The 24840-nt window shown below is 38.5% G+C and overlaps 1 protein-coding gene and 1 pseudogene across 4 annotated transcripts in view; both read right to left on the bottom strand.

Annotated features, from left to right (window-relative positions):
• The window catches only part of CASC4 (cancer susceptibility 4), a 108624-nt gene that overhangs the window by 67160 nt on the left and 16624 nt on the right, over positions 1-24840 (bottom strand). For all 4 annotated transcript variants that reach the window (XM_029951365.1, XM_029951368.1, XM_029951367.1 and 1 more), the window contains exon 2: positions 937-991. In XM_029951365.1, the coding sequence (XP_029807225.1) occupies positions 937-991 (55 nt within the window). The remainder of the gene's footprint in view (positions 1-936; positions 992-24840) is intronic.
• LOC115301463 lies at positions 8976-9686 on the bottom strand (annotated as a pseudogene).

Raw genomic sequence — 24840 nt, 5'->3', positions numbered from 1 at the left:
ACACACACACACACACACACACACACACACACACACACACACACACATATATACACACAGTGTTGTAACCAAAGGGTATGAGGGAGAAGAGGAATCCTCTTCAGACCCCAAACTCCACAGGCTGGTGATGGTATGAAGTAATGAAAGCAAAGCATAGAACTTGTTCACCATACCAATATTTTTTACAAAACCTTTAGTCATTTCCTATCACTTCATCTAAGTGTGAAAACACACACACACACACACATGCACACAGTATGTCTGTCTGTCTGTCTGTCTGTCTATCTATCTATCTATCTATCTATCTACAGGTTTTTTTCTGGTTTCTTTCCAAGCTTGGAGGATCTGTCTAAAGCATTCCTAGACCTGACTGGATGATTTTAGCAGTTGAACACAGTACGGAAGGATTACCCTTTATCTTTTCCCTAGAAACTTGATAGCTTTTGAAGCTATACCTAAATTTTCTTCAAGCCTTCTTTTAACATTTCATTGTATGAAATCTCTCTATGCACAAGATTAAAATGCAAATTTTAACTTTTAATATGTATAAAGCAACTTTAAAATTCTTTTATGATATCTTAAGACAAAAAGGTAAACATTCTGCCATAAGAGGAGCTTTGTTCAAAATATTTTTCATTTAGCTGTCTAGCTTTTTTTTTTTTTTTTTTAATTTTTGAGAGACAGAGAGAGACAGTGCGACCAGGGGAGGGTCCGAAAGAAAGGGAGACACAGAATCTGAAGCAGGCTCCAGGCTCTGAGCTAGCTGTCAACACAGAGCCTGACTTGAATCCACGAACTGTGAGATCCTGACCTGAGTCAAAGCCAGACGCTTAACTGACTGAGCCACCAGGCGACCCCTGTCTAGCTATTTATTAATTGTTGAGGATATTAGACATTTAGTGACCTTTATCTTTAATCTGTAATTAAGTTTCTTACCCTTTAAATGATGTATATCTGCCATCTGATATGATATGTTGCTCTGTAGTTTAATCTGAAAAAACAAATTAAATTTTCATTTTACTACAGAATATGCGTTTTGCTCATATTTCCTTTTTACCCTCATATTCACTTTAAGTTTAATCATAAATGCAAAGGAAAAATCCTTGTTATACATACCCACCTCTTTCCAAAAAGAATTAGGGAGAAATTTTGATTTTATAATACTTTAAATTTGCAAAAGAATATTCAGTTTACTTAATATATAGCCTAATAACTTTTAAACATTTAAAAATTTGAGTTGAACATTGTTTAATGATATCTTTTTTCAAAATCTTACCAGAAGAGACCTCTTACTAACTCTATTAAGTGAAGAATTAATTGTTTGAATCAGTTAATGTCAAGACAAAAGTAATTGATGCTTATCAGCTCTCATAGGATGACAGATAGTACATAGGATCTATTGTGGTCAATGTTCTTCAGGAGCCAGTAGACAAGAACAACAGGAACTTAAGAGTACAAAAATATGACTCAAACTAAGGCTTAGCACTTAATTTAAAAATTAAGACAAGGTCTTTGAAAGCCAGGATGTCATCCACAAAGAACCTCTGCCCCAGTTCTTGCTTAAACAGGTATCACTCAATTGTAAAATGCAACTACACTATCACTACAAACAGGTTCTCTTATCAACCTCAAAGGTAAACTGACTTTGAAAGCATACATAGATTCATAGTGATCAGAATCAGGACCATGAGTACGTAAATGATTATGATAAATATCTTTCAATCTCTAAAGTTTTAAGCTTCTTAGTTTGAGATAATTATAGATTTGTAAGAAATTGCAAAGATAGCACAGAGAAGTCCCATATACACTTCACTCAATTCCCCCAGTGCGTACATCCTATGTAACCATAACACAACATCAAAACCAGGAATGATACTGGTACAATGTATATGTATAATTCTACGTCGTTTTCTCATATATATATGTTCATATGACCACCACCAAAACAAAGATACAGAACTATTCTATAATCACAAAGATGTCCCTCATACTATCCTTTATATTCAAACCTATCCTTCCTCACACTATTTCTAATCCTTGGGAAATACTAATTTTTTTTTTTTACCACGTAATTTTGTCATTTCAAGAATGTTATTTAAATGGAATTATATAATATGTGGCTTTTTAAGATTTTACTCAATATAACACATAGTTGCTGCATATATCAGTAGTTCATTCTTTTTTATTGCTGAGCAGCATTCTGTGACATGAATGCACTACAGTTTGTTTAAGCATTCAACTATTGTATAGCATGTTGGTTGCTATGAAAAAATGTGTACTGATTTTTACATGAATGTTAGTTTTCATTTCTCTGGGATAAATGTGCACGAGTGAGGTTGTTCCTTTTCCAAAGTGGCTATGCCATTTTCATTTACATTTTTAAAATTTACTGTGCCAAGATACTGGATGGGAGAGTATAAAACAATTGGAAAACATGAGTCTCAAGGAATCAGTAGGCAAGCTTAGCACCTAAAGCAGTATAATTACTATAGGAATTCAGAGATGGTTCTTAGCTGATCTGATCAGGGAAAGCTTCTTGGAAGGAATTTTATCTGAATTAGTCATTGAAGATGAGGAAAAATTGTAAATAGGTAGAAAAGGGGGTTCCAGATAGAGAGGATGACATAAGAAAAGGTACAGAGGCAAGAAAGCATGAGACTTGTATGAAGATCTGATCAAATTATTGTTTGGCTATCACACATGATAGAGTAGAAAAAACAGTGTGAAAGAAGTTTGGAGAAAAAAACCATGGAAAGGCCATTCAGCCCTAAGTAGAATCTACTCTTCAAACAGAGAGCCAGTGACTTTAAAGTTTTAAATGAAAGTTTATCCATAACAAATAACTAAGAAAAGCATCCGTATGCCAGTTCAAAGAGAAGTGGGAATCCAGGTCTTCCATTAGAGTCCTGGCAGCTTTGAAGAATGAAGTTTAAAACATAATGTTGAGGAGTGCTGATATATAGTGGCACATGTATCCTAATGTTCATAGCAGCACTTTCAACAAGAGCCAAATCATGGAAAGAGCCTAAATGTCCATCAACTAATGAATGGATCAAGATGTGGTTTATATATACAATGGAATATTACATGACAACGAGAAAGAATTGAAATCTGGCCATTTGTAGCAATGTGGATGGAACTCGAGGGTGTCATGCTAAGTGAAATAAATCAGGCAGAGAAAGAGATACCATATGTTTTTACTTATATGTGGATCAGGAATAACTTAACAGAAGACCATGGGGGAAGGGAAGGGGGGAAAAATAGTTACAGAGAGAGAGGGAGGCAAACCATAAGAGACTCTTAGGTACTGAGAATAAATTTAGGTTGATGGGGGTGGAGGAGAGAGGAAAATGGGTGATGGGCATGGAGGAGGGCACTTGTTGGGATGAGCACTAGGTGTTATATGGAAACCAACTTGACAATAAACTATATTAAAAAAATAAAATTACCTTGCTACCTAAATACATATATACATACATACATATACATATATATGTATGTGTGTGTGTGTGTGTGTGTGTGTGTATATATATATATATGTTGATATTCAGTCATAAAAAGTAATGAAGTACTGGTGCTTGATATAATATGGATGAACTCTGAAAACATATATGCTAAGTACAAGAAGTTAGTCACAAAAGGATATGGGGTTTCTTTTTGTGGTGATGAGAATGTTCTGGGGGCTGGCTCAAACAGTAGGGCATGTGACTCCTGGTCTTGGGATTGTGGGTTCTAGCCCCACACTGGGTGTAGAGATCACTTAAAAAATCTTTAAAAAAATATTCTGGAATTAGTGGTGATAGCTGTACAGTATTGTCAATATACTAAAATCTAAACAGAAGTGTGTATTGAAGCACCTGGGTAGCTCAGTCAGTTGAGTGTCTGGCTTCAGCTCAGGTCATGATCTTGCAGTTTGTGGGTTTAAGCTCCATGTTGGGCTCTGTGCTGACAGCTCAGAGCCTGGAGCCTGCCTTCGGATTCTATGTGTCCCTTTCTCTCTGACCCTCCCCTGCTCACACTGTCTCTCTCTCTCTCTCTCTCTCTCAAAAATAAATAAAAACATTAAAAAGACAAAATAAAGTATATACCTTAAAAGGGTAGGTTTTATGATATATGAATTATATCTCAATTTTTTAGTGCAAAAAAATAGAAATGGAAATGCCAAGGGTATTATGGGGCACCATAGGTGAAGCTGGGGATAAAATGATGGATAATCTCTAGGTGCTCAAGGAGTTTATTTCAGAGAAGCAATCAAATAAATAGTTAATTATAATAAAATAAAATAAATGCTATTATTAGGTTCTGCAGATATAATGAGAGAACTTAGTAAAAGCACTTAAATCCTTAGGGAATAAAACACCTTAGGGGAGTGAGGAGAGGCTTCTGGAGATGATAGGTAAAATGCATCTATAGGAAGAGTAGTGTTTTGCCAGGTGAAGTTAGGCAGAAGTTAAGGAGGAAAAATATTCAAGGCATGTGTCAAAACTTAAAAGTGAAAAATACTACACACTAAAGAAACTCCAAGGAGTTCTAAGCAGCTGAAGCAGAGAGAACGAAGTGGCAAAAAACAGAAAGGTAAGCAAGGTCCACATTATGAAGGGTCTTGCCAAAACATTCCAGTGGCTATGGTCAACATTTAAAGGACTTCAAGCAAGGTAGAGCGATCCAATTTGCAATTTAGAAAAGTCAACCTGGCTTTAGTATGAGAAGCAGACCAGAGTGGACAAGACTAGAGAGAGGGAGACCAGGCAGGAGAGCAGAAGACTACTGTTGTATTTCAGGTGAGAAAATGATGGTCTAGACAGGGGTGGGCAAACTATGGCCTGTGAGCCACATCTGGCCTGCTTCTCTTTTTGTAGGAATGACAAACTAAGGATGGTTTTTACATTTTTGAATGGTTGGGGCAGGGGTGGGGGGAAGCAAAAGAAGTAAATTTTGTGAATTATATACAAGCTGAATTTCAGTGTCTATAAATAAAGTTTTGGAGCGCCTGGGTGGCACAGTCAGTTAAGCAGCCGACTTCAGTTCAGGTCATGATCTCACAGTTCGTGGGTTTGAGCCCCGCATTAGGCTCTGTGCTGACCGGTTGCTCAGAGCCTGGAGTCTGCTTCTGATTCTGTGTCTCCTTCTCTCTGACCATCCCCCGTTCACCCTCTATTTATCTCTCTCAAAAATAAATAAATGTTAAAAAATTTTATAAATAAAGTTTTATAGGAAACAGCCATACCCATTCATTTGGTCCTTTATAGAAAAAGTTTGCCAACCTCTGGTCTCAAATAATAGAATGAGAACAGAGAGATAAATATATGTGGGAGCTATTAAGAGGGAAAAATGAATAATCTTGCTGATTGATTAGATACAAGAGTAAAAGAAGAAACATCAAGGATGATGTTTAGATTTCTAAAGTAGGAAACAAGAGTAAGGTAGTAGTACTCCACAAGAGGGAAACAGGAGAAATAGACTTGGGGTGGGAGGGAGAATGGGGGATGTTTTTTTTTTTTTTTACAAATTTGAACCTGTTGAATATGAGGCACTTGTGACACAACTGAGAACAGATCTTGTTGTCAGCTTGGATATATAGGTCTGGAGCTTGGACATCAGTGATTTGAAAGTCATTAGCATATGGATGACAATTAAAGCCGCAGGAATGATATCACTGAGGGAAAGCTGTAGAGGCAGCAGGAGAAACCAACACCAATTGCTATGTGATCAGTTGATCACTAAGACTGCTCTCCAATAATGTGTCATTAGCCTGTGTTTACTTTCTTTCCCACTTCCTTTATTTCATGATCCAATTTTTTTTTGCATTTTTTTCCCCTCCAAAGAGCATAACCATCTTTTATTCTTGTTTTCAACATGTTTTTATTACTTTGGTTTTTATCCATTTTTCTGATGTTATTCCAACATCTCTGCACTCTTTATTTTAAACTTGCTTTTGAGGGGCGCTTGAGTGGCTCAGTCGGTTAAGTGTCTGGCTTCCGGTTTCAGCTCAGGTCATGATCTCACGGTTTGTGAGTTAGAGCCCTGCATCGGGCTCTGTGCTGACAGCTAGCTCAGAGCCTGGAACCTGCTTCAGATTCTGTGTCTCCCTCTCTCTCTCTGACTCTCCCCTGCTCGTGCTGGCTCTCTCTGTTTCTCAAAAATAAATAAAAACCATTAAAAAAAATTCTTAAACTTGCTTTTGAAATTGCTAGATATGCTATTCTTAAATGCCAGGCTATGAGTAGCCTCAGCTTCCCTGAACTGTCTCTTTTGTATCCTCATATACTTTTTAAAATTTTTTAATGGAGGAAGGGAAATTCAACCCACAGACCATAAAAATAGTACAGAATTATATGGACAGTACTGCTTTATTCTTATCATTTTAATTTTCTCTTCAATCTTCCTTACTGAGAATGGAGACACTGATCCCAACAGCTCATATGTAAAGCCCTCACGTTTTAAAAGTTGCTCTGGAACAATATATTTTACACTGCATTAAGGAGAAAAATCATAGCTTGTCTAAATAAAAGCCTTTTCTAAAGCCAAGCATAATGAATCAATTTCCCACCCCATTCCTCTGCCATGTAAGGACTTTTCAGTTAGCTTCTCAGACCCCCCTCATGGCATATTGTTCCCTTGGCATCTGATGTTCTCTATTATTCCTGTCGATCTTTCCAGCAGAATTCTCAAAACAATCTTTTATTTAGTGTTTGGTATTATCAGCAAGTACCAGTTCCCAATTTCTCTCACTTCCTATTAACACTAGTTTCATTGTGCAAGTTATCTCACCTTCCATATGCCTTTGAACAGAGGTGCCAAGGATTTGTCAAAGAGCTCACAGAGCCAAGTGGTGTAGATCATTAAACCTAGAAGTTCTCTTTCCTCTACAGCAATTTTACTATGCTGCTCACTTTTAGAATTTAGACGTCTGCTACTAAACTGTAGACCTCACCCCCCAAATCTCATCTAGCTCCTGAAAGAGTTTCATGAAGAATCCTTCTTACATTCAATGTTATCCCTTTAAGGAAATCTGAATGTGTTTTTAGCTAGCGTGACACTCCTTTGTATTCTTGCAAAATGTAAGAATATAAAGCAATGGCTTAATTTGGGCTTTAATCTTAAGTTTTCTACCATCTTGAGTTTGTTTATGAAGAGTTTTTCATTTGGCTTCTGATTTTTTTTTATTTGTTCTAATTTCTTCAACTTTGTTTTCCTTTCCTTTTATACTTTTCATTAATCATTTCTTCATATAGACAGGTTTCTTTAGTTCTTTAACTTCTTCGGTTTTAACCCTTCCTCCGAGAGCCTTCACTTCTTTTATTATTATTATTATTTTTTTTTTTTTTTAGGAGAGCAAGTTTATTCAACCAGTATTTACTGAGTCCTTAATGTGCCAGGCACTATTTTAGGTGCTGGGAATACATTCCATTGATTAAAAACATACAAAAATCCCTGTCTTCATTGTACTTACACTCTAGAGAAAGGATACAAGACAAAAAACACAATAAATAAGTAAATTACATAGTAAGTTAGAAGGTGATAAATACTATAAAAAAATTAGAGCAGTCATGAGAATGAAGACAAGCCTTATCTAGAAATTTTCCAAAACCAGAAGCGGAAAAAAGTAAGCCTCTTTCTTGGAAAGTGTATTTATCTCTAAGTGACAAAAGAATGTATTTCTGGCTTTTTAATGTTCATGAGATTTGCAAGCAAGAAATTAAAGGGATTTAAAAATATGAAAATGGAACTGAAAACCAGAAAGAGTAACTTTCATAAAATAGGTGCACAATTCAGGGTTCCTGAGATAGTGGAACCTGTAGGTCTGCTGCAGTGGACTCTTCCACAGTTCTAGCAAATTCCATCATTCTGGACATACTTCCAACCACAGTGGATCTGAAGAGTCAATTCTGTTGAAGAAAGGCTACTAGGGACAGAAAGTGTGGACAAACTCAAATAGCTTTTCAGGATTTTTTTGTTTTATTTCCATTTCCATTTTAAAATATAACACCCCATTTTTTGTTGTTTTCTCATCCTGTTAAAGAAGAAGGGTGAGCTCATTAAAAAGGAAAACCGAAACACAGGAAGGCCTACATTTCCAACCCCATCGCCACTCTCAAATTATTCAAGACGCACACTTGAAGATTATTGTGTTCTGTCAGATCTGCGTCTTTTGATACTATTTTTAGAGCTTGTGGTCTCTGAACTACCTTCCAGGTAGGTTCTTTTCCCCTTTGATTTAAATTCAAAATCCACTTCAACAAAGTAACCCAAACAATTTATGCCTAGTTTTTGCCGCTGGGGAATTAGGTTCTCCACGTAAGGAGTGAAAATAAAAAACAAATGGTGTATCATCATTGATCAGAAAGTCCTGTTTTCAGCCAAATGGGGCAGAGGCAGAAAAGTCCAGGTTGAAGACCAGGAAAAAGAGTGTCCATCCACAGGATACTTACAAAATGTCCTTTCTAGAGGTAATAATGTCATTGGGTTGTGGTAGTTCTCCAGAAACCCCAAAAGTTCTGGATTAAGAACATCTGGAGATTGTTCCAATGACACAAATTTCTGTTTCCTGCTGTTAAGGCATCTCTGTGGCATCTGTCACCATTGCTTTTTATTTACAAACCTCCTCCTTTCAAATCAGGAAGTGTACATAGAGTGCAAGTAAGATTCATTCCCTTGCCCATGCTTTTAGGATCTTGTTTTGATAGCCAGTATGACCAAATCTATCCATTAAACCGCTGGCTGGCTACGTCATCTGCAGGTGTTTCTGGAGTTAGCAAATGAGTTCATCTTGCAAGGAGAGTGTCCGAAGGTGGATGCAGTCTCAACAAGAAAACACAAAGTACCGTACTTAAGACAGGGATGTGAAGGATACAAGCAGGAGGGGGGTTTCTTGTCACTGAGTCACTGAAGAGGCCTTCTTTGGATCCCAACTCTTAAAGAGAATTCGGGAACCATTACTAAAATGCATGAGGTAGGCAGATTTCAGAGCATAATCAGTCTTCAGTGAGGGCAGATTCAGTTTTCCTGGTTAAATTCCTGAATTTCTTTTTGGCTTCTGCTCTTTCTTCAGCATCAAAGTACTAAACAGTCATAGCATATTTGGTCCCATAGGAAGGCTGGGCTTCATGTGGGTTCCTGAGGTCTGACCAGAAGAACAAGAGTCTGTCAAAAATGGGCTCCACATCTGCTGTGAATGATTTCCCTTCTGGAAATATCCGCAGACCGCAGGACCCCACCGTGTAGCTTGGTATCCCAATCCTTGGTCAGATAGTACCATTTCCCGGGTAGCAAGCCACCATTGCCTTGGACCTTTCCTTGACATATTTGCCCGACCAGTTCCCACAGTACAGGACAAGGCTGTCAATGAGGGACAGGAGGAAGCTCCTGGCCTTGCAGCCCTCCCCATTGCCCCAGATCCACGTGATTTGGTCTCCCCACAGGTGCCGCTTGGAGACACCAGCACGGGGCCCGCCAACTGGCAGTTCTGCAAGGCCCCGTTGCAGTGCAGCTGTTTGATGCACTCCAGTACACAGTTGCCCACCACCTCGCCCAGGAAGTTGTCCAGGTAACAGAAGTTGACCTCGTACAGACAGGGCACGATGAATCTCCAGGACGTTTTCTCCAGATCCAGCCTCATGATGTGTTCCAAGAGCATCTCGCCCGCAGAGCCGAGCCCGGGGATCCCCAGCATGCGTGCACTGAGACCCGGAGCGACCTGCGCGTGCGTGCAGCCGAGGCTTGGGGAGCATGGCTCGGGATTCAGCTACCTGCGGTGGCAAGTCACCGCCGCGACAGGCAGAGGGAAAAGTTGCTGGAAACTCTGGAGGAGAGATCCCTTCAGAATCCAGCGCAAGTTGTGCGGGTTTCCACGACCCAGCACCGGACTGGCCCAGTGAGGGGTCAGAGGGCCCCTTTTGGAGATGTGGAGCCACCACTGGAGAGGCCGCTGTCCCAGGTGGGACGCCTTCACTTCTTTTAATGCTTCCACCAGCTCAACACCTTCAAAAGGAAGCTTGGCTTCCCTTCTGATCATTCTTCCTCATAGTTTTAATTTCCTTGTGCTTTAACATGAATTTGCTTATCTTCTAAATGACTCTGCCAAAACTTCCCAGTTGTTGAGAAACTAATTTGAGTTCTCACTATTGCATGATTGGAAAAAAAGATACTTCACTCTGCCACATAAACTCAGTTGAACTCTCAGTGCTATAGGAATACTTCCTTTTTTTTTTCTAAGTATATAGCAGACAGCTAACAGTACATAAATTCTAAGAAGTATTATTTAATCCTTATGTTATGAAAGAATTTTCATTGCTCAGATTCACAGGTCCCTTCTGGTCACTTTCAGACTCTTGCCAAAATTTCCTTAATTATATCAAAAGAGGTCTCTTTCAGATTTCTTTGAGGATGAGAAATCAGTGTATGTAGACAGACAGACACACATTCCCTTGCCTAATTTACATCTATGGTCAGACAGATTCCAATCCAGATTCCAATGTATCCTCAAAAACCCAAAATGTTCATAATGCCTTGCCTGACTCAAGTCTACTGGGAAGAGACTCATATTCAGTCACGTTAAAAACAAAACATTCTTTTATCACATGCAGTCCTATTTCCAGGAGGGATGTCACCTTGTTTCTCTTCTAGCCCCAAGGTTTATCAGAAATGAGAATTCCAGGGTGCCTGAATTAGTCAGTTAAGTGTCCAACTCTTGATTTTGGTTCATGTCATGATCTCCATGGAGCTCATGGAGCCTGCTTGGGATTCTCTTTCTCTCTCTCTCTCTCTCTGTACCTCCCTCACTTGTGTATGCATGCTTTCTCTCCTCTCTCAAAATAAATAAACATTTAAAAAAAATGAGAATTCCATGAGAACAGGCACTACATTTCTCATTCATCCCTGTGTCTATCTCAGTAAATGTTTCCTGAATCATTCCCTAGATTTTCATGTTTCATACTGTGTATTACATAGTCTTCTATCTTAAATGGTACTTTATTCATATTTGTATAATTCTTTTTTTTCTTTTTTTAAAGAAAGAGAGAGAACACGCGCGCTAGCAGGAAAGAGGGGCAGAGGGAGAATCTCAAGCAGGCTCCACGCTCAGCATGGAGCCTGATACAGGGCTCAATCTCACAACCTTTGGATCATGACTTGAGCTGAAATCGAGAGTCGAATGCTCAATCAACCAACTGAACCACCAAGGGCCTCTCATATTTGTATAATTCTAATTATCCTTCAAGACTTTTTCTAAACTACCTCATTTATTTCCCCTTGTTATCAACTCCATTGCCTTAGCTTTACTTTACCTTTGCCCTTCTGTAATACTTGTCTCTCTAGGATTTGGAGTCCATCTAGAATCGGCTGACTATCCATGCTGTCTTTGGCCTTTTCCATGTTAATCTCTTAAAATGTTTTTACTGTCATTCCTAAGATCTTTTTTTTCTCTCTTCCAAGACATATATTCTTTATTTCTTTTTTTTTTTTAGTAAGAATTCTCTTCTCTTGATATTTTCTTACAGCACTTCTCACTCATCCTCAGCTATTTCATCTATTTTCCTCTAATCTTTCTTTCTCCGATACCTAAAACATAATCTTTATATTTTTACCACCTCTTTCTGAAGCTCTTTTAATGCTTTCTCATCCCACATGGCTACTTTGAATTAATTTTGGCAGCTGTTACCAGCTCAGTTGCTCTGCTTTTCTTTTCATTCTGGGACCCTGAAAATGGCTCAGCTGTGTATGCTTCACTTTCATTATGACCTCTTCTTGGGCAATCAGCACAACTTTGACCATTGATCCCAAAGGTTATATACAATTAGCTTTTTACAGATGTCATTTCTGGCTCCTTTTTTCTCCATACCAGAAACATTTTTCCCATTTATATCTCATACTCAGATGATTTCTAGAGACAATTCTATCCTCTGTAACATAACTACCAAACCTAGATGATACTCAGAATCACCTAGGGAGCTGAAAGAATTATATATTCTTACCTCCTTCACCCCACTCCAGTGTGATTTAGCAGTTGATCAGCTCAGAAATCATTTTTTCTTTTTTTAATATTTATTTAATAATCTCTACACCCAACATAGGGCTCAAGCTCACAACCTTGAGATCAAGTGAGCTGTATGCTCCTCCAACTGAGCTAGACAAGCACCACCTCCCCCCACCTCCACCAAATTTTTTTAATGTTTATTTTTTTTAACTTTATTTTTGAGAGAAAGAGAGACAGAGTGTGAGCAGGAGAGGGGCAGAGAGAGAGAGAGAGAGAGAGAGGGAAACACAGAATCTGAAGCAGGCTCCAGGCTCTGAGCTGTGAGCACAGAGGCCAATACAGGGATTGAACTCACAAACTGCGAGATCATGACTTAAGCCAAAGTCAGATAACGCTGAACCAACTGAGCCACTCAGGTACCCCCCAAAATCTTTTTTTTTTAAAAGAAAGCTCAAGCAATTCTGATACACAGCCAGGTTTAGCAATTACTCATCTATAGTATGTCCTTGGCTGGGACTTATAACAGCTGGATCAAAATGGTATATTAATAATAACTGATGGGTATTAAATATTTAAATTTTTAAGTGTTTATTTTGTGCCAGTTCTGTGCTAAGTGCTTTACAAGTACTACTGCATTCAATCCTCACAACCATCAAATGAGGTGGACTTTACATTTTACACATGAGGAAATGGTACTCTATTTCATATCCCTAGAGTAGATTCTGGATATTCTCCCAAGTACTTCCATATAAGAGTCTGTGTTCATGACCACTGTGCACATACTAGATCAGGTAGGTGATTAAACTTCATTTCCTACTAATCTTATATTACACACATATTATTCAGTCAACATTTCAAACCCACTTGCAACTTTTACTTGCTCTCTTAAAGAATTAGTCTCTCTTGTGGCTAAAATGAACAAATCAGGACACTATAGATGCTGGCGAAGACGTGGAGCAACATAGATGGATCTGGAGGGTGTCATGCTAAGTGAAATAAGTCAGGCAGAGAAGGACAGATACTATATGTTTTCATGCGTAAGTGGAACAGGAGAAACTTAACAGAGGATAATGGCGGAGGGGAAGGGGGAGGGGGAAAACAATAGTTGGGGAGAGGTAGGGAGGCAAACCATGAGAGGCTCAGAACAAACTGAGGGCTGATGGGGGAGGGGGAAAGGAGAAGGGGGGTGATGAGCAGGGAGGAGGGCACTTGTGGGGATGAGCATTGGGTGTTACATGGAAACCTACTTGACAATAAAGTATAAAAGAAAAAAAAAGAATTAGTCTCTCTTGACGAAAGTATTAGTTTAAGCTATACCCACTTACATTTTTAAAGAGGATTATCAAGGTATTTGGTCTTGCTTGGCTATAATGAATCATCTCAAAGTTTTTTTATTCACCCATTCATTTTTATTCAGTCACTTATAAGGCATTTACTAAGTATCCACTAAGTGTTAGGCCTAGGGATATGAAGTATTTGTTCCTCTTATATTAAGGAGAATTACAAAGAATCACCACTGTGTGTTTATTCATTCATTTGTCAGCTAGTCACAAGAGAAACATTTATGAAACACCTAGTAAGTGAAAGATACTGTTGAAGGCCTGAAAATATAGTGATATACAAGAAACAAGAAAGAGGTCTCGGTAAAGAATACACATTAGAAGTCATCAGCATAACTGAAGTTTTCTGAATGAATATGATCACTTAGGAAGAAAGCACAGTAGAGAAGAGGCTAGGATCTTAGACAGGAAACTATGAACTAGGGGTGCCTGAATGTCTTGGTCAATGGAGACTGCAACTCTTGTTCTTGGGGTTGTGAGTTCGAGCCCCATGGTGGATACAGAGATTACTTTAAAAAAATAAAATCTGAAAACAAAAAAGAAAACTATGAATTATAATACTTAATGATGAAGAGAGGTGCAGCCAGCAAGGAAGACTAAGAAGAACTGGGAGAAGGAAAAAAGGAGAGTCTGGTGTCATAGAAGCCAAGAGCACAGAGCACTGGGTGAAAGATGCTGAGGTATCAGTAAGAGGAAGAGAAATCCAGAGATGAACAAAGACAAATCTTTTTTCAAGAAATCTGACTGGGAAGGGTGCTTAAGTGGCTCAGTCAGTTGAGCATCCGACTCTTAATTTTGGCTTAGGTCACGATTTCAGGGTGGTGGGACCGAAGATCGAGCCTTGTGTCAGGCTCTGCACTGAGCATATACCCTGCTTGAGACTCTCCCTTTCTCTTTGCCCCTCCTCTGCTCATGTACACTCTCTCACATGTTGCCACACACCCTCTCTCTAAAACAAACAAACAAACAAACAAACCTGACTGGGAAAGAAAGGAAAGATTAAAGCATTTTTTAAGTGCTGAAGAATAAGTAGAGACAGAAAGATTAAATATAAGAGGGAGACTGGATTAATAAAAGTACAAGATCTTTGAAAAGGTGGAAAAAATTAGATCCAGAAAACAGGTACAAAGGCTGTTCCTGGAGAAAGTAGGAACCTTTTTTTATTCCAATAAGGAAAGATGATATCTTGGTAGAAAAGTAGGTATGTCTGCAGATTTGGTAATAAAAGTTTTACCAGTCCCTGTCCAATTCTGTCAAAAAGGAGACATGATCACATGTTGGATTGGACCTAGGGGAAAAGGAATTTAAATGGAGGAGAGGTGGTGGGGGAGGCTTGAGGAGAGGAAAAGTTTGAAAGATGCTGGAATGGATAGGTTGTCTAGAATACTGTAATTTGTAAAGTGCTATTGAAAGCCCAGTTGGGACAGCTGATCATAAATTTCTACAAGTACTAGTCTGGCTATATGATTTTCTCCAGCTATGTTTAAAATAGGCATGTAAAAGAGAGAATAATGGCATGAAACTAAGCTGAAACAACAGACCATGAAACCTCCTAGAGAGGAAAGTAAAAAGTGAACAGGGTTGCTGGAAAGGAAGACAGAAGGATAAGTGGTGTAGGTAAAGTTGGAAAACAAGTACAGTCTCTTCAGCAGTTCTAATCTCTTTTTTGATACATTCTCCTAAGAATATGCAAGTTTGAAGTTTGCAAACTTTTAAAAAATGTTTTTTATTATGTAAATTCTACACACAATGTGGAGCTTGAACTCACAACCCCAAGATCAAAAGTCACATGCTCTACCAACTGAGCCAGCCAGGTGCCCTTGAAGTTCACAGACTTTAAATTTCAAGGATATGGGGTGCCTGGGTGGCTCAGTTGGTTGAGCATCAGGCTTCAGCTCATGGTTCGTGGGTTCGAGCCCCACGTCGGGCTCTGTGCTGATAGCTATCTCAGAGCCTGGAGCCTGCTTCAGATTCTGTGTGTGTCTCTCTCTCTCTGGCCCTCCCCTGCTCGCACTGTCTCTCTCTGTCTCTCAAAAATAAATAAAAAGCATAAACAAAAATTAAAATAATAAATTTCAAGGATATGAAATCCTATGTCAGATTTATGTTAAAATGAATTAATAATCAAGGCCTTTAGTTATCATTAGTGTCGGCAAATATTTCTAATTCTCATCCTAGGCACTCTGTAGGACTGTCCCTCCTCATTTCTTTGAAGCTGGGATGAGGGAGAGGCAATGAATATGAACAAAATGACATAAATCACTTCCAGACATAAGCAATTATAAAGAGCACAATTCGCCACTCTCTCATTCTACCACAGCAACCAATGTTTCAGATGGGGGCTGCTCAGTCTGCCTAGACCCTAGAATGAGGAAGGTACAGAGCAGTGCTTTCAGTCAACCCACAAAGGACAAGCTGAGCGGTAAATTTTAAGCCATATAAGAGGGTGCAGGTGGAGGACTATGAAAGGGAAGGAGAGAATGAGAGGTCAGTAGGGAAAGCAAGGCAGGCTTAGAAAGTATGAGAGTCTGGGTAGCTCAGTCTGTTAAGCGTTGGACTCGATCTCAGCTTAGGTTTGATCTTACAGTCGTTAAGTTCAAGACCTGTGTCAGGCTCTGCACTGGTGTGAAGCCTGCTTAAAAAAAAAAGTATGATAGCAAGAGTCTCCCCTCATCTGCCCTACCCGTTCATAAAGCATTTCCACATATACATCTCACTAATCCTTAAAGCCTGAAGTGTAAAAAAATCAAATAGTGTCTCCACAAACTAGCAGCCCTTCTCAGCTTCACTACCTTCAGTGACATCATCATCCTTCTGGTTCTCCTGCCTCTTCCTTCTCCTTATCTTATTAACCACCCTACAAGTGCCTAAAACTGCATGCATTCATACTCCACAAAAGCTATCACTAAGTCCAGCCAATTCTTCTTTTGCAATTTCTCTGAGACCTGACCCTTAACTCTTTCTATGTTCATAGCAACCACCTTGATCTACAAATAAGAGCAGAGATCTTATTTGTTTGGTTACCCCTATATTTCCTGGCACACTGCAGGCACTCAACATTATTACTGAATAAATAAATGAAGAAATATAATCTATCACTAGTCTTTCCCCACTTTTATCAATTTCCAAATGGTAGTGAGAAACAGCTTCAAGAAAACTTGCTTTCCATCAAATCTTTCTTTTGGTCAAAATCCACTAATAGAATACCCATAGTGTAGAATCTAAAACTCTTCTATCAAGCATTTAATGTCTTCCATAAGGTGGGTACCACTTTAACCAGTTATCAGAAATGGTCTCCTGGACATAGTCGACCTAGTTTAACCATTTATAATTTAAACTACTCTTTCCTATGTCCAAGCACCATCAGCAAACAGAATGTCTTTTCCTTTCCTTTTTATTACAACAAATTTCATTCCCTCCTTTAAAATAAAACACAAAACTTAAATTGATTCTATAAGAGCATGATGTTAATTTCTACAGAAAACAATTTCATTATATTCACTATCTCTCATCCTTCCAAATTTTCCTAATTTTTTATGGTATCAGGTCTTAGTCACACTTTCCACTGCCACGTCCCCTTTAATTTAGCATGTCCCAGCCATCTCCTGCCAAGACTACTTACCAATGCTGTCAACCCTGTTTTAAGTCTTAAGTGTGCATTTAATTTCTTCCTATATTAATTTATTCAGCATATATTTATTGAGTACTTATTTGTGCAAGTCATAGAAAGTGGTAAGTGCTGTGGAGAAAATACATTAGAGATGGAGAAGAGCAGAAGGTCTTAACAAAAAAGTGTAAATTTGAACAAAGAATTTTAAGAGTGACAATTATCATGCAGCTATCTGGGGGAAAGAGTGCCCTAGACAGAGGGTACAGCCAGTGTAAAAGCCCTATCACAGGACTGATACTTCAAGAAATGATCAAAATGGCTAGTGTGGTGTGAATGAAGTGAGCAACAAGGGTAGTAAGAGATGATGAGGTCAGAGAACTGTGAGGGAAGCAGATGGTCTAGGACCCGGAGACCAGTGGAAAGACTTAGACTTTTTCTGCAGTTGAGATGGAAGCCATCAGAATATCTTGGGCAAAAAAGGAACATAACCTAATTGACATTTTAATATAATGCTGTGGTTGAAAACAGATTGAAGTAGGAGCAAGGACAGAAGAAAGGAGGCTAGTTATCTAGCCAAGGCTAGCTGTCACCAATAATTTAGGCAAGAGATGATGATAATTTAGACCCGAGTGGTAAAGGTGGTTGAGAGAAGTATCTGGATTCTGGATATATTTTGAAGTTAAGCCAACAAGATTTGCTGATAAATTGGATGTGGGGGTGAGAAAGAGTCAAGAATGACTCCAAAGTTTCTGGCTTGAGAAGCTGAGAGGAAGAAGCTGCCATTCACTGGAATGAGAAAGACTGTGAATAGAAGTTTCGGGGTAGGGGAAAGATCAGGGAGTCAGCTCTGGACTGATTAAGTCCAAAACCATATTTGCCATCCACGAGGAGATGAAGAGTAGAGAGTTGAATATCAAGACTGGAATTTAAGAGAACAGTCTGGGTAAGAGGTATAAATTTGGAAATCATCAGTGTATAGATGGTTTTTATTTTTTAATTTTTAATGTTTTTAATTTATTTTTTATTTTTGAGAGACAGAGACAGTGTGAGCAGGTGAGGGTCAGAGATAGAGGGAGACACAGAATCTGAAGACAGGCTCCAGGCTCTGAGCTAGCTGTCAGCACAGAGCCCGATATGGGGCTCAAGCCCACAAACCACGAGATCATGACCTGAGCTGAAGTTGGATGCTTAACCGACTGAGCCACCCAGGCACCCCATAGATGGTTTTTAAAGAGGTGGCAGGATGAGCTCTCTATGGAACTGTTGATTCAAGGACTAAGCCTTGGAACATTCTATGTGAGGTGGAACCAGAAAAGAGAGTGAGAAAGAATGGCTAGTGAGGTGGAAAGAAAGCAGTATTTCCTGAAAGCCAAAATGAAGAACATGTCTCAAGAAAGAGGTGGTAGTAATCAACTGTATTAAATGTAACTCATAGGTGAAATAAAATGATGACTAAAAATTAACAACTGGATTTTAAAAAGCCAACACTCAAATACTGAACTTGGTATGGTGAGGGCAAAAGCCTGATTAGAGTGGATTTAAGGAATGTGTTTAAGCTGTCCAGAATAAGCTACAAAGACTTATTAGACTTCCAACAATAATCTTTTTACCTTGCAGGAGGCCAAAACTGAGTTTCAGCTCACTTTCCGTGAAAGTTACCTCAGCTGATCATACTTGTTACTTTCAAATAAAAAAGTGATGGTAGAGTCAGCCCTTAGTTCTCTGATACTAGTTCCCCAGAAGTAATTGTACTAGAAAGCTCACTTTAGTTCTCAGGCCCTTAAGTGAATATGTGTCCTAGATTTTCTAAAGGTTCCAATCTAATATAATTTTCTTCTGTTAATGAAAGGGATTCCTTATATGTGCAAGTAAACATTTAATTTTACACTATTGTAATAGGTTTTATATTAAAAATGTTCTCAAATCAGGAAAATTCTTTTTCAGCCAGGGGCTGGGGAGAAGGGAAAAGGAGAGCTTCTTTCAACGGCCAAAGAGTTTCAGTTTTGCAAGATGAAAAGGTTCTAGAGAACTGTTGCTCAACATTATGCATACAGCTAACATTACTGCACACTTAAAAATGGTTAAAATAGCCTGTTTTCTGTTATACAGTTTTTCACCACAGTTTTTTTTTTTTTAATTCTTTTTCAGACATGGTGTCCTGAGTTTCCATTTGGGAAATATGGACACGATGCTGTTAACTCAAATAAATATCTAATTGAAGACATTCCAGGCATCATAACAACATTATAGGAGTAAATGTCTTTTGTTTTGGGAAGAATCTCCATTTAAAATAGTAAAGAAGTAAAGCTTGTTAAGAAGTTTTTCCCACTAAACTGTAAAATGGCTTCCTCCTTTCTTCTGGTTAAGGTAAAAGATACCATATGGCATTAGGACACCAGCAAAAGCTCTCAGAATAGGTCACTAATAAGTAGAATGTGTATAAACATAAAACCACCTTGCAGAATTTGGTATGGAAAGTTTACATCCATATTTTTAGTTATATGCTTCTTCAGGTCCTTTTAGATGGTTCTCTAGAAACTGACTGCTCTTTCATTCCTTGATTTCAGTTGTTCTTTGTATCTTTACTAAACCTCCATCATGTAATCAATACTGAACAAAGGGTTGAACATAAAGAAAGACTGTGATTATGTAGAACCCAGAACATAGAGCTTGAAAAAACAGACTCAGTCCCTCATCTGTAAAATGAGAATAGTATCTGCCTCACAGGGCTGAGATAAAGTGTCTGCAACAGTGCCTGGCAAATAGTACGTGCTTCATAAATGTTTGTTGGTAGAGGATCTTCTTTACTGCTCCTAGTACCTAGCATGGTAGTCCTTCAACTTTAGCCTCTTTGGCTAAAATAATACATATTGGGAATTTCACAGAATCTCCTAGCATATTACTTTATTCTAGATTCCTTTTTTTTAAAGTTTATTTATTTATTTTGAGAACAGGAGGGAGACAGAGAGAGGGAAGAAAACAGGGGGAAAGAAAGAATCCTAAGCAGGCTCCCTGCTGTCAGCTCAAAGCCCGATATAGGACTCGATCCCACGAACCGTGTGTGAGATTACGACCTGAGCCAAAATCAAGAAGCAAGACACTTATCCACTACACCACCCAGGTGGCCTGCTAATTTCTTTTTTTGATAGCTCAGAGCTACTTACCCTTTAAGTAAGTACATTTTGGATTATTTTCTCCTAAATGCTTCCACTGAAGCTTCAACTTTTTCCCAATGCAGTTAATGATTTTTCTGTTCATGTTCCTTCCCCTTCAAGAGTGCCGTCTGTGCACTGTGAACTTTTTCTAAGTCATTCATTAAAGATGTTAAATATGACCAGTCCCAGGGTGCGTGGGTGGCTCAGTCGGTTAAGCATCCAACTTCAGCTCAGGTCACAGTCTGTGAGTTTGAGCCCTGTGTAGGGCTCTCTGTGTTGACAGCTCACAGCCTGGAGCCTGCTTCAGACTCCCTCTCTCTCTCTGTCCCTCCCTTCTCACACCCTGTCTCTCTCTCTCTCTCTCAAAATTAAATAAACATTAAAAAAATTATCCTAAAAAATATCATCAGTCCCAAAACTAACCTCTTATTCCTCACCATTTATTACAATTCTCCATCTGAAAAAGTAACCATGGTATGGTAAAAAAAACTACTCAATTATGAACCAAAAGACCTAGGTTTTAGTTCGAACTACAGGTACTTGAGACCAGAGGCAAATAACGTAAAAGTTTTAGTTTTCTCATCTATAAAGTGAAAGCACAAGTCCTATCTTAGAGTTTAGAGTTTAGCTATAAATACCAAATTTACCAATCTTTCAACTCTATTATTCACTATTCTTGCTGCCATTGTTTTAAATACAAACCCACAGTTCTTGCCTAAATGTCTGCAGTCATACATTTCCTAATTGATCTTAATTTCATTTTCTTTTCTCTATAATTATCCTCTATATTACACTCATGACTATCTTCTCAAAAAAAACAAATTGAATTATATTGTTCCCCTTGACCTACAAGGTGAAATCAAAACTCCTTAGTATGGCATTTAAGACTTTTAAGAGGCTGTCCTTAGCCCAGAAATAAACCATCATATATGTTCAACTGGGTTTTCAATAAGGATGCTAAGACCATTCAATGGGGAGAATGATAATCTCTTCAACAAATGGTGCCAGGACAACTGGATAACTACATGCAAAAGAATGCAGTTACATAAATAAACAAACCGAATGTAGTTACATGATTACCTTGTACCATACAGGAAAATTAACTCAAAAGGGTCAAAAACCTAAATTTAAGAGCTAAAACTATAGGGGTGTCTGGGTGGTTCAGTCAGTTAAGCAGCTGACTTTGGCTCAGGTCATGATCTCATGGTTCGTGAGTTCAAGCCCTCTGTCAGGCTCTGTGTCGACAGCTCAGAGCCTGGAGCCTGCTTTGGATTCTGTGTCTCCTTCTCTGTCTGCCCTTTCCCTGCTCACACTCCGTCTCTGTCTCTCAAAAATAAATAAACATTAAAAAAAATTTTTTTAAAAAGAGCTAAAATATAAGATTCTTGTAAGAAAACAAGAATAAATCCTCATGCTCTTTGATTTGGGAGTTTTTTAAAAGTGTTTTTTCATTTATTTTTGAGAGAAAGAGAAAGAGAAAGGGAGAGACAATGTGAGCAGGGGAGGGGAAGGCAGAGAGAGGGACAGAAGATCCAAAGTGGGCTCCATGCTGATAGTAGCAAGCCCAACGTAGGGCTCAAACTCATGAACCATAATATCATAACAGGAGCTGAAGTCAGACATTCAAACCACTGAGCCACCCAGGTACCCCTGAGAGTGGTTTCTTAAATATGACACCAAAAGCACAGGCAACAAAAGAAAAAAACAGATAAAATTGAACTTCATCAAAATTTAAAACTTTGGTGGGGCGCTTAGGTGGCTCAGTTGGTTCAGTGTGGGACTCTTGATTTCAGCTCAGGTCATTATCTCACAGTTGTTGAGTTCAAGCCCTGTGTCAGGCTCTGTGCACACAGTGAGGAGCCTACATGGGATCCTCTCTCTCCTTCTCTCTCTGCCCTTCCTCTGCTCAAGTGCACACAAGTGTGCACCTGCACTTGTACTTTCTTTCTCTTTCAAGATAAATAAACTTAAAAAATATTTTATTTTTTATTTTTTTATTTATTTTTGATACAGAGAGAGACAGAGCATGAGCAGGCGAGGGTCAGAGAGAGAGGGAGACACAGAATCTGAAGCAGGCTCCAGGCTCTGAGCTAGCTGTCAGCATAGAGCCTGATGCGGGGCTTGAACCCACGAACGTGAGATCTGACCTGAGCTGAAGTCGGAGGCTTAACCGACTGAGCCACCCAGGCGCCCCAACTTAAAAAATATTTTAAACTGGGGCACCTGGGTGGCTCAGTCAGCTAAGCGTCCAACTCTTGATTTTGGCTCAGCTTATGATCTCATGTTCATGAGATCAAGACCCACATCAGGCTCTGCGCTGACAGCACAGGGCATGCTTGGGATTCTCTCTCTTCCTCTCTCTCTGCCCCTCCCCCCACTCATGCTTTCTCTCTCTCTCAAAAATAAATAAATAAACTTAAAATAAAGTTTAAAACTTTTGTGCATCAAAGAATACTATCAACAGAATGAAAAGGTAATGCACAGAAGGGAGAAAATATCTGCAAATCATGTATCTGATAAGGGTTTAATATCTAGAACACATAAGGAACTCTTACAATTCAACAAAGAACAAATAATCTAATTAAAAATGGGCAAAGAACTTGAACAGATCTTTTTCCAAAGATAAAAATGGCCAAGACGTATGTGAAAAAAACATTCAGTATCATTAATCATCAGAGAAATACAAATCAAAAGCACACTGGGTACTTCATATCCAGTACGATGGCTATTGACAAAAACCAAACAAAACAAACAAAAAACCCCATGTGTTTCCAGGATAAACTGGAATCGTTATGCATTGCTAGTGACAATGACAAATGGTGCAGCCACTGTGAGAAACAGTTTGGCAGCTTCTCAAAAAGTTAAACACAGAATTACCATATGATGTACCAATTCCACTCCTAGGTAAATACCCAGAAGAGCTGAAAACAGAGATTCAAACAAATATTCTATACCAATGTCCAAAGTAGTATTATTATTCACAACAGCCAAAGGGTAGAAACAACTCAAGTGTCCATCAACAGATAAATATATAAACAGAATTATAACTGGTAGTATTACTTAGCCATAAAGAGGAGTGAAGTTCTGATACATGCTACAACATGGATAAACCTTGAAAACATTATGCTAAGTGAAATAAACCAGACAGAAAAAGGTAATATGGTACGGTTCCAGTTAAATGAAGTATCTGAAATACATAAGTTTGTAAAAACAAAAAGTAGAACAGAGGTTACCAGTGGCTGGTATATGGGAGCAGTTATTGCCTGAATTTTAGTTTGGGATGGCTTAAAAGTTCTAGATATAGGGACGCCTGAGTGGCTCAGTTGGTTAAGTGTCAGACTTTGGTTCAGGTCATGATCACGCAGTTTGTGGGTTCGAGAACCACATCAGGCTCTCTGCTGTCAGTGCAGAACCTGCTTCGGGTTTTCTCCCTCTCTCTCTCTCTCATAAAACATTTTTAAAAAGTTTTAGAAATACATAGAGGCAATGGTTATACATCACTGTGAATGTATTTAATGCCATAAATTATAAACTTAAAAATGGTTAAAAGAGTAAATTTTTTATATATATTTTACCACAATAAAAAAAATAATGATAATTAAGGGTCTAGCCCTAAACACCTTCATCTCCAGCCACAAATTTCCTTCCTTCTCACCACTACATACCTTACATGCCATTGTCCTATTGAACTGCCTGACCTCTGAAGATACAATAGACTTTTAATCTTCCTGCCTTCATTTATGTTCCTTCTGTCTTTCCCCCTTTTGAAGTTTGGTAAACTACTCTTTATCCATTAGGATTCCTCTTCAGTGAATCCTTTCTTTCTTGACTTCCTGAAGCAGTTAATCAATTTTTCAAATCCCTTTGTAAATAGCTCTATTGTAGCATTAATCATCCATAAGGATTATTTCTCTATGTGTATCTCCCCCATTAGATTGAGTTCCTTAAGAACAAGTATTAAACTTTATCATCTTTCTATGCCTAGCACCTAGCACATGGAAGATACTCAACTTTCCCAAATAAATGATTTATGCATGTAACATAATTTGAAAAATCAGAAAGCACTATGTCAGTAGAAGGACTTATTACATTTTACCCTGTGTGAATTTATTTCAAGTTAGCTTCCAGTTTATGGAACAAGTCCCTGAAGATATGCAGCATATTACAATTTTTTTCACTATACTCCTACTAAATTAATCCCAAGGTTTTCTTCTATTTGTTTGAATATTAAATTGAACCAGAAAAATATTTTTGGGTTTCTACATGAACAAAATATTAATCTAAATGTACTAGCATACATTACAAAGATACATCCTATGCATGCTAGAAAGATAGAGTTCATAATGAGTAGTTTTACATCAGAATTTTTCTAATTTTTAAAAATGTTTATTTATTCTTGAGAGAAAGAGAGAGACAGAGGGTAAATAGGGGAGTAGCAGAGAGAGAGTGAGACACAAATTTTGAAGCAGGCTCTGGGCTCTGAGCTGTCAGCACAGAGCCTGATGCAGGGCTTGAACTCACAGACTGCGAGATCATGACCTGAGCTAAAGTTGGATGTTCAACGGACAGAGCCACCCAGGCGCCCCTGTATCAGAATAGTTTGATCAGGCCTTCCAGAAAAGTAGTGTAATCAGATACGCAGGTGACATCTACGGCAGCCCCAGCACGTACTTACGCACACTTTGACTACGAGCCAGTGCAAACCACTAAATCAGTCATCAAATATCTACTAATTTAAATACTACACACATAGGACACAGT

Source organism: Suricata suricatta, chromosome 9 (assembly GCF_006229205.1).
Source record: "Suricata suricatta isolate VVHF042 chromosome 9, meerkat_22Aug2017_6uvM2_HiC, whole genome shotgun sequence".
Lineage (NCBI taxonomy): Eukaryota > Metazoa > Chordata > Mammalia > Carnivora > Herpestidae > Suricata > Suricata suricatta.
This window is presented reverse-complemented; position numbering and strand designations above follow the sequence as displayed.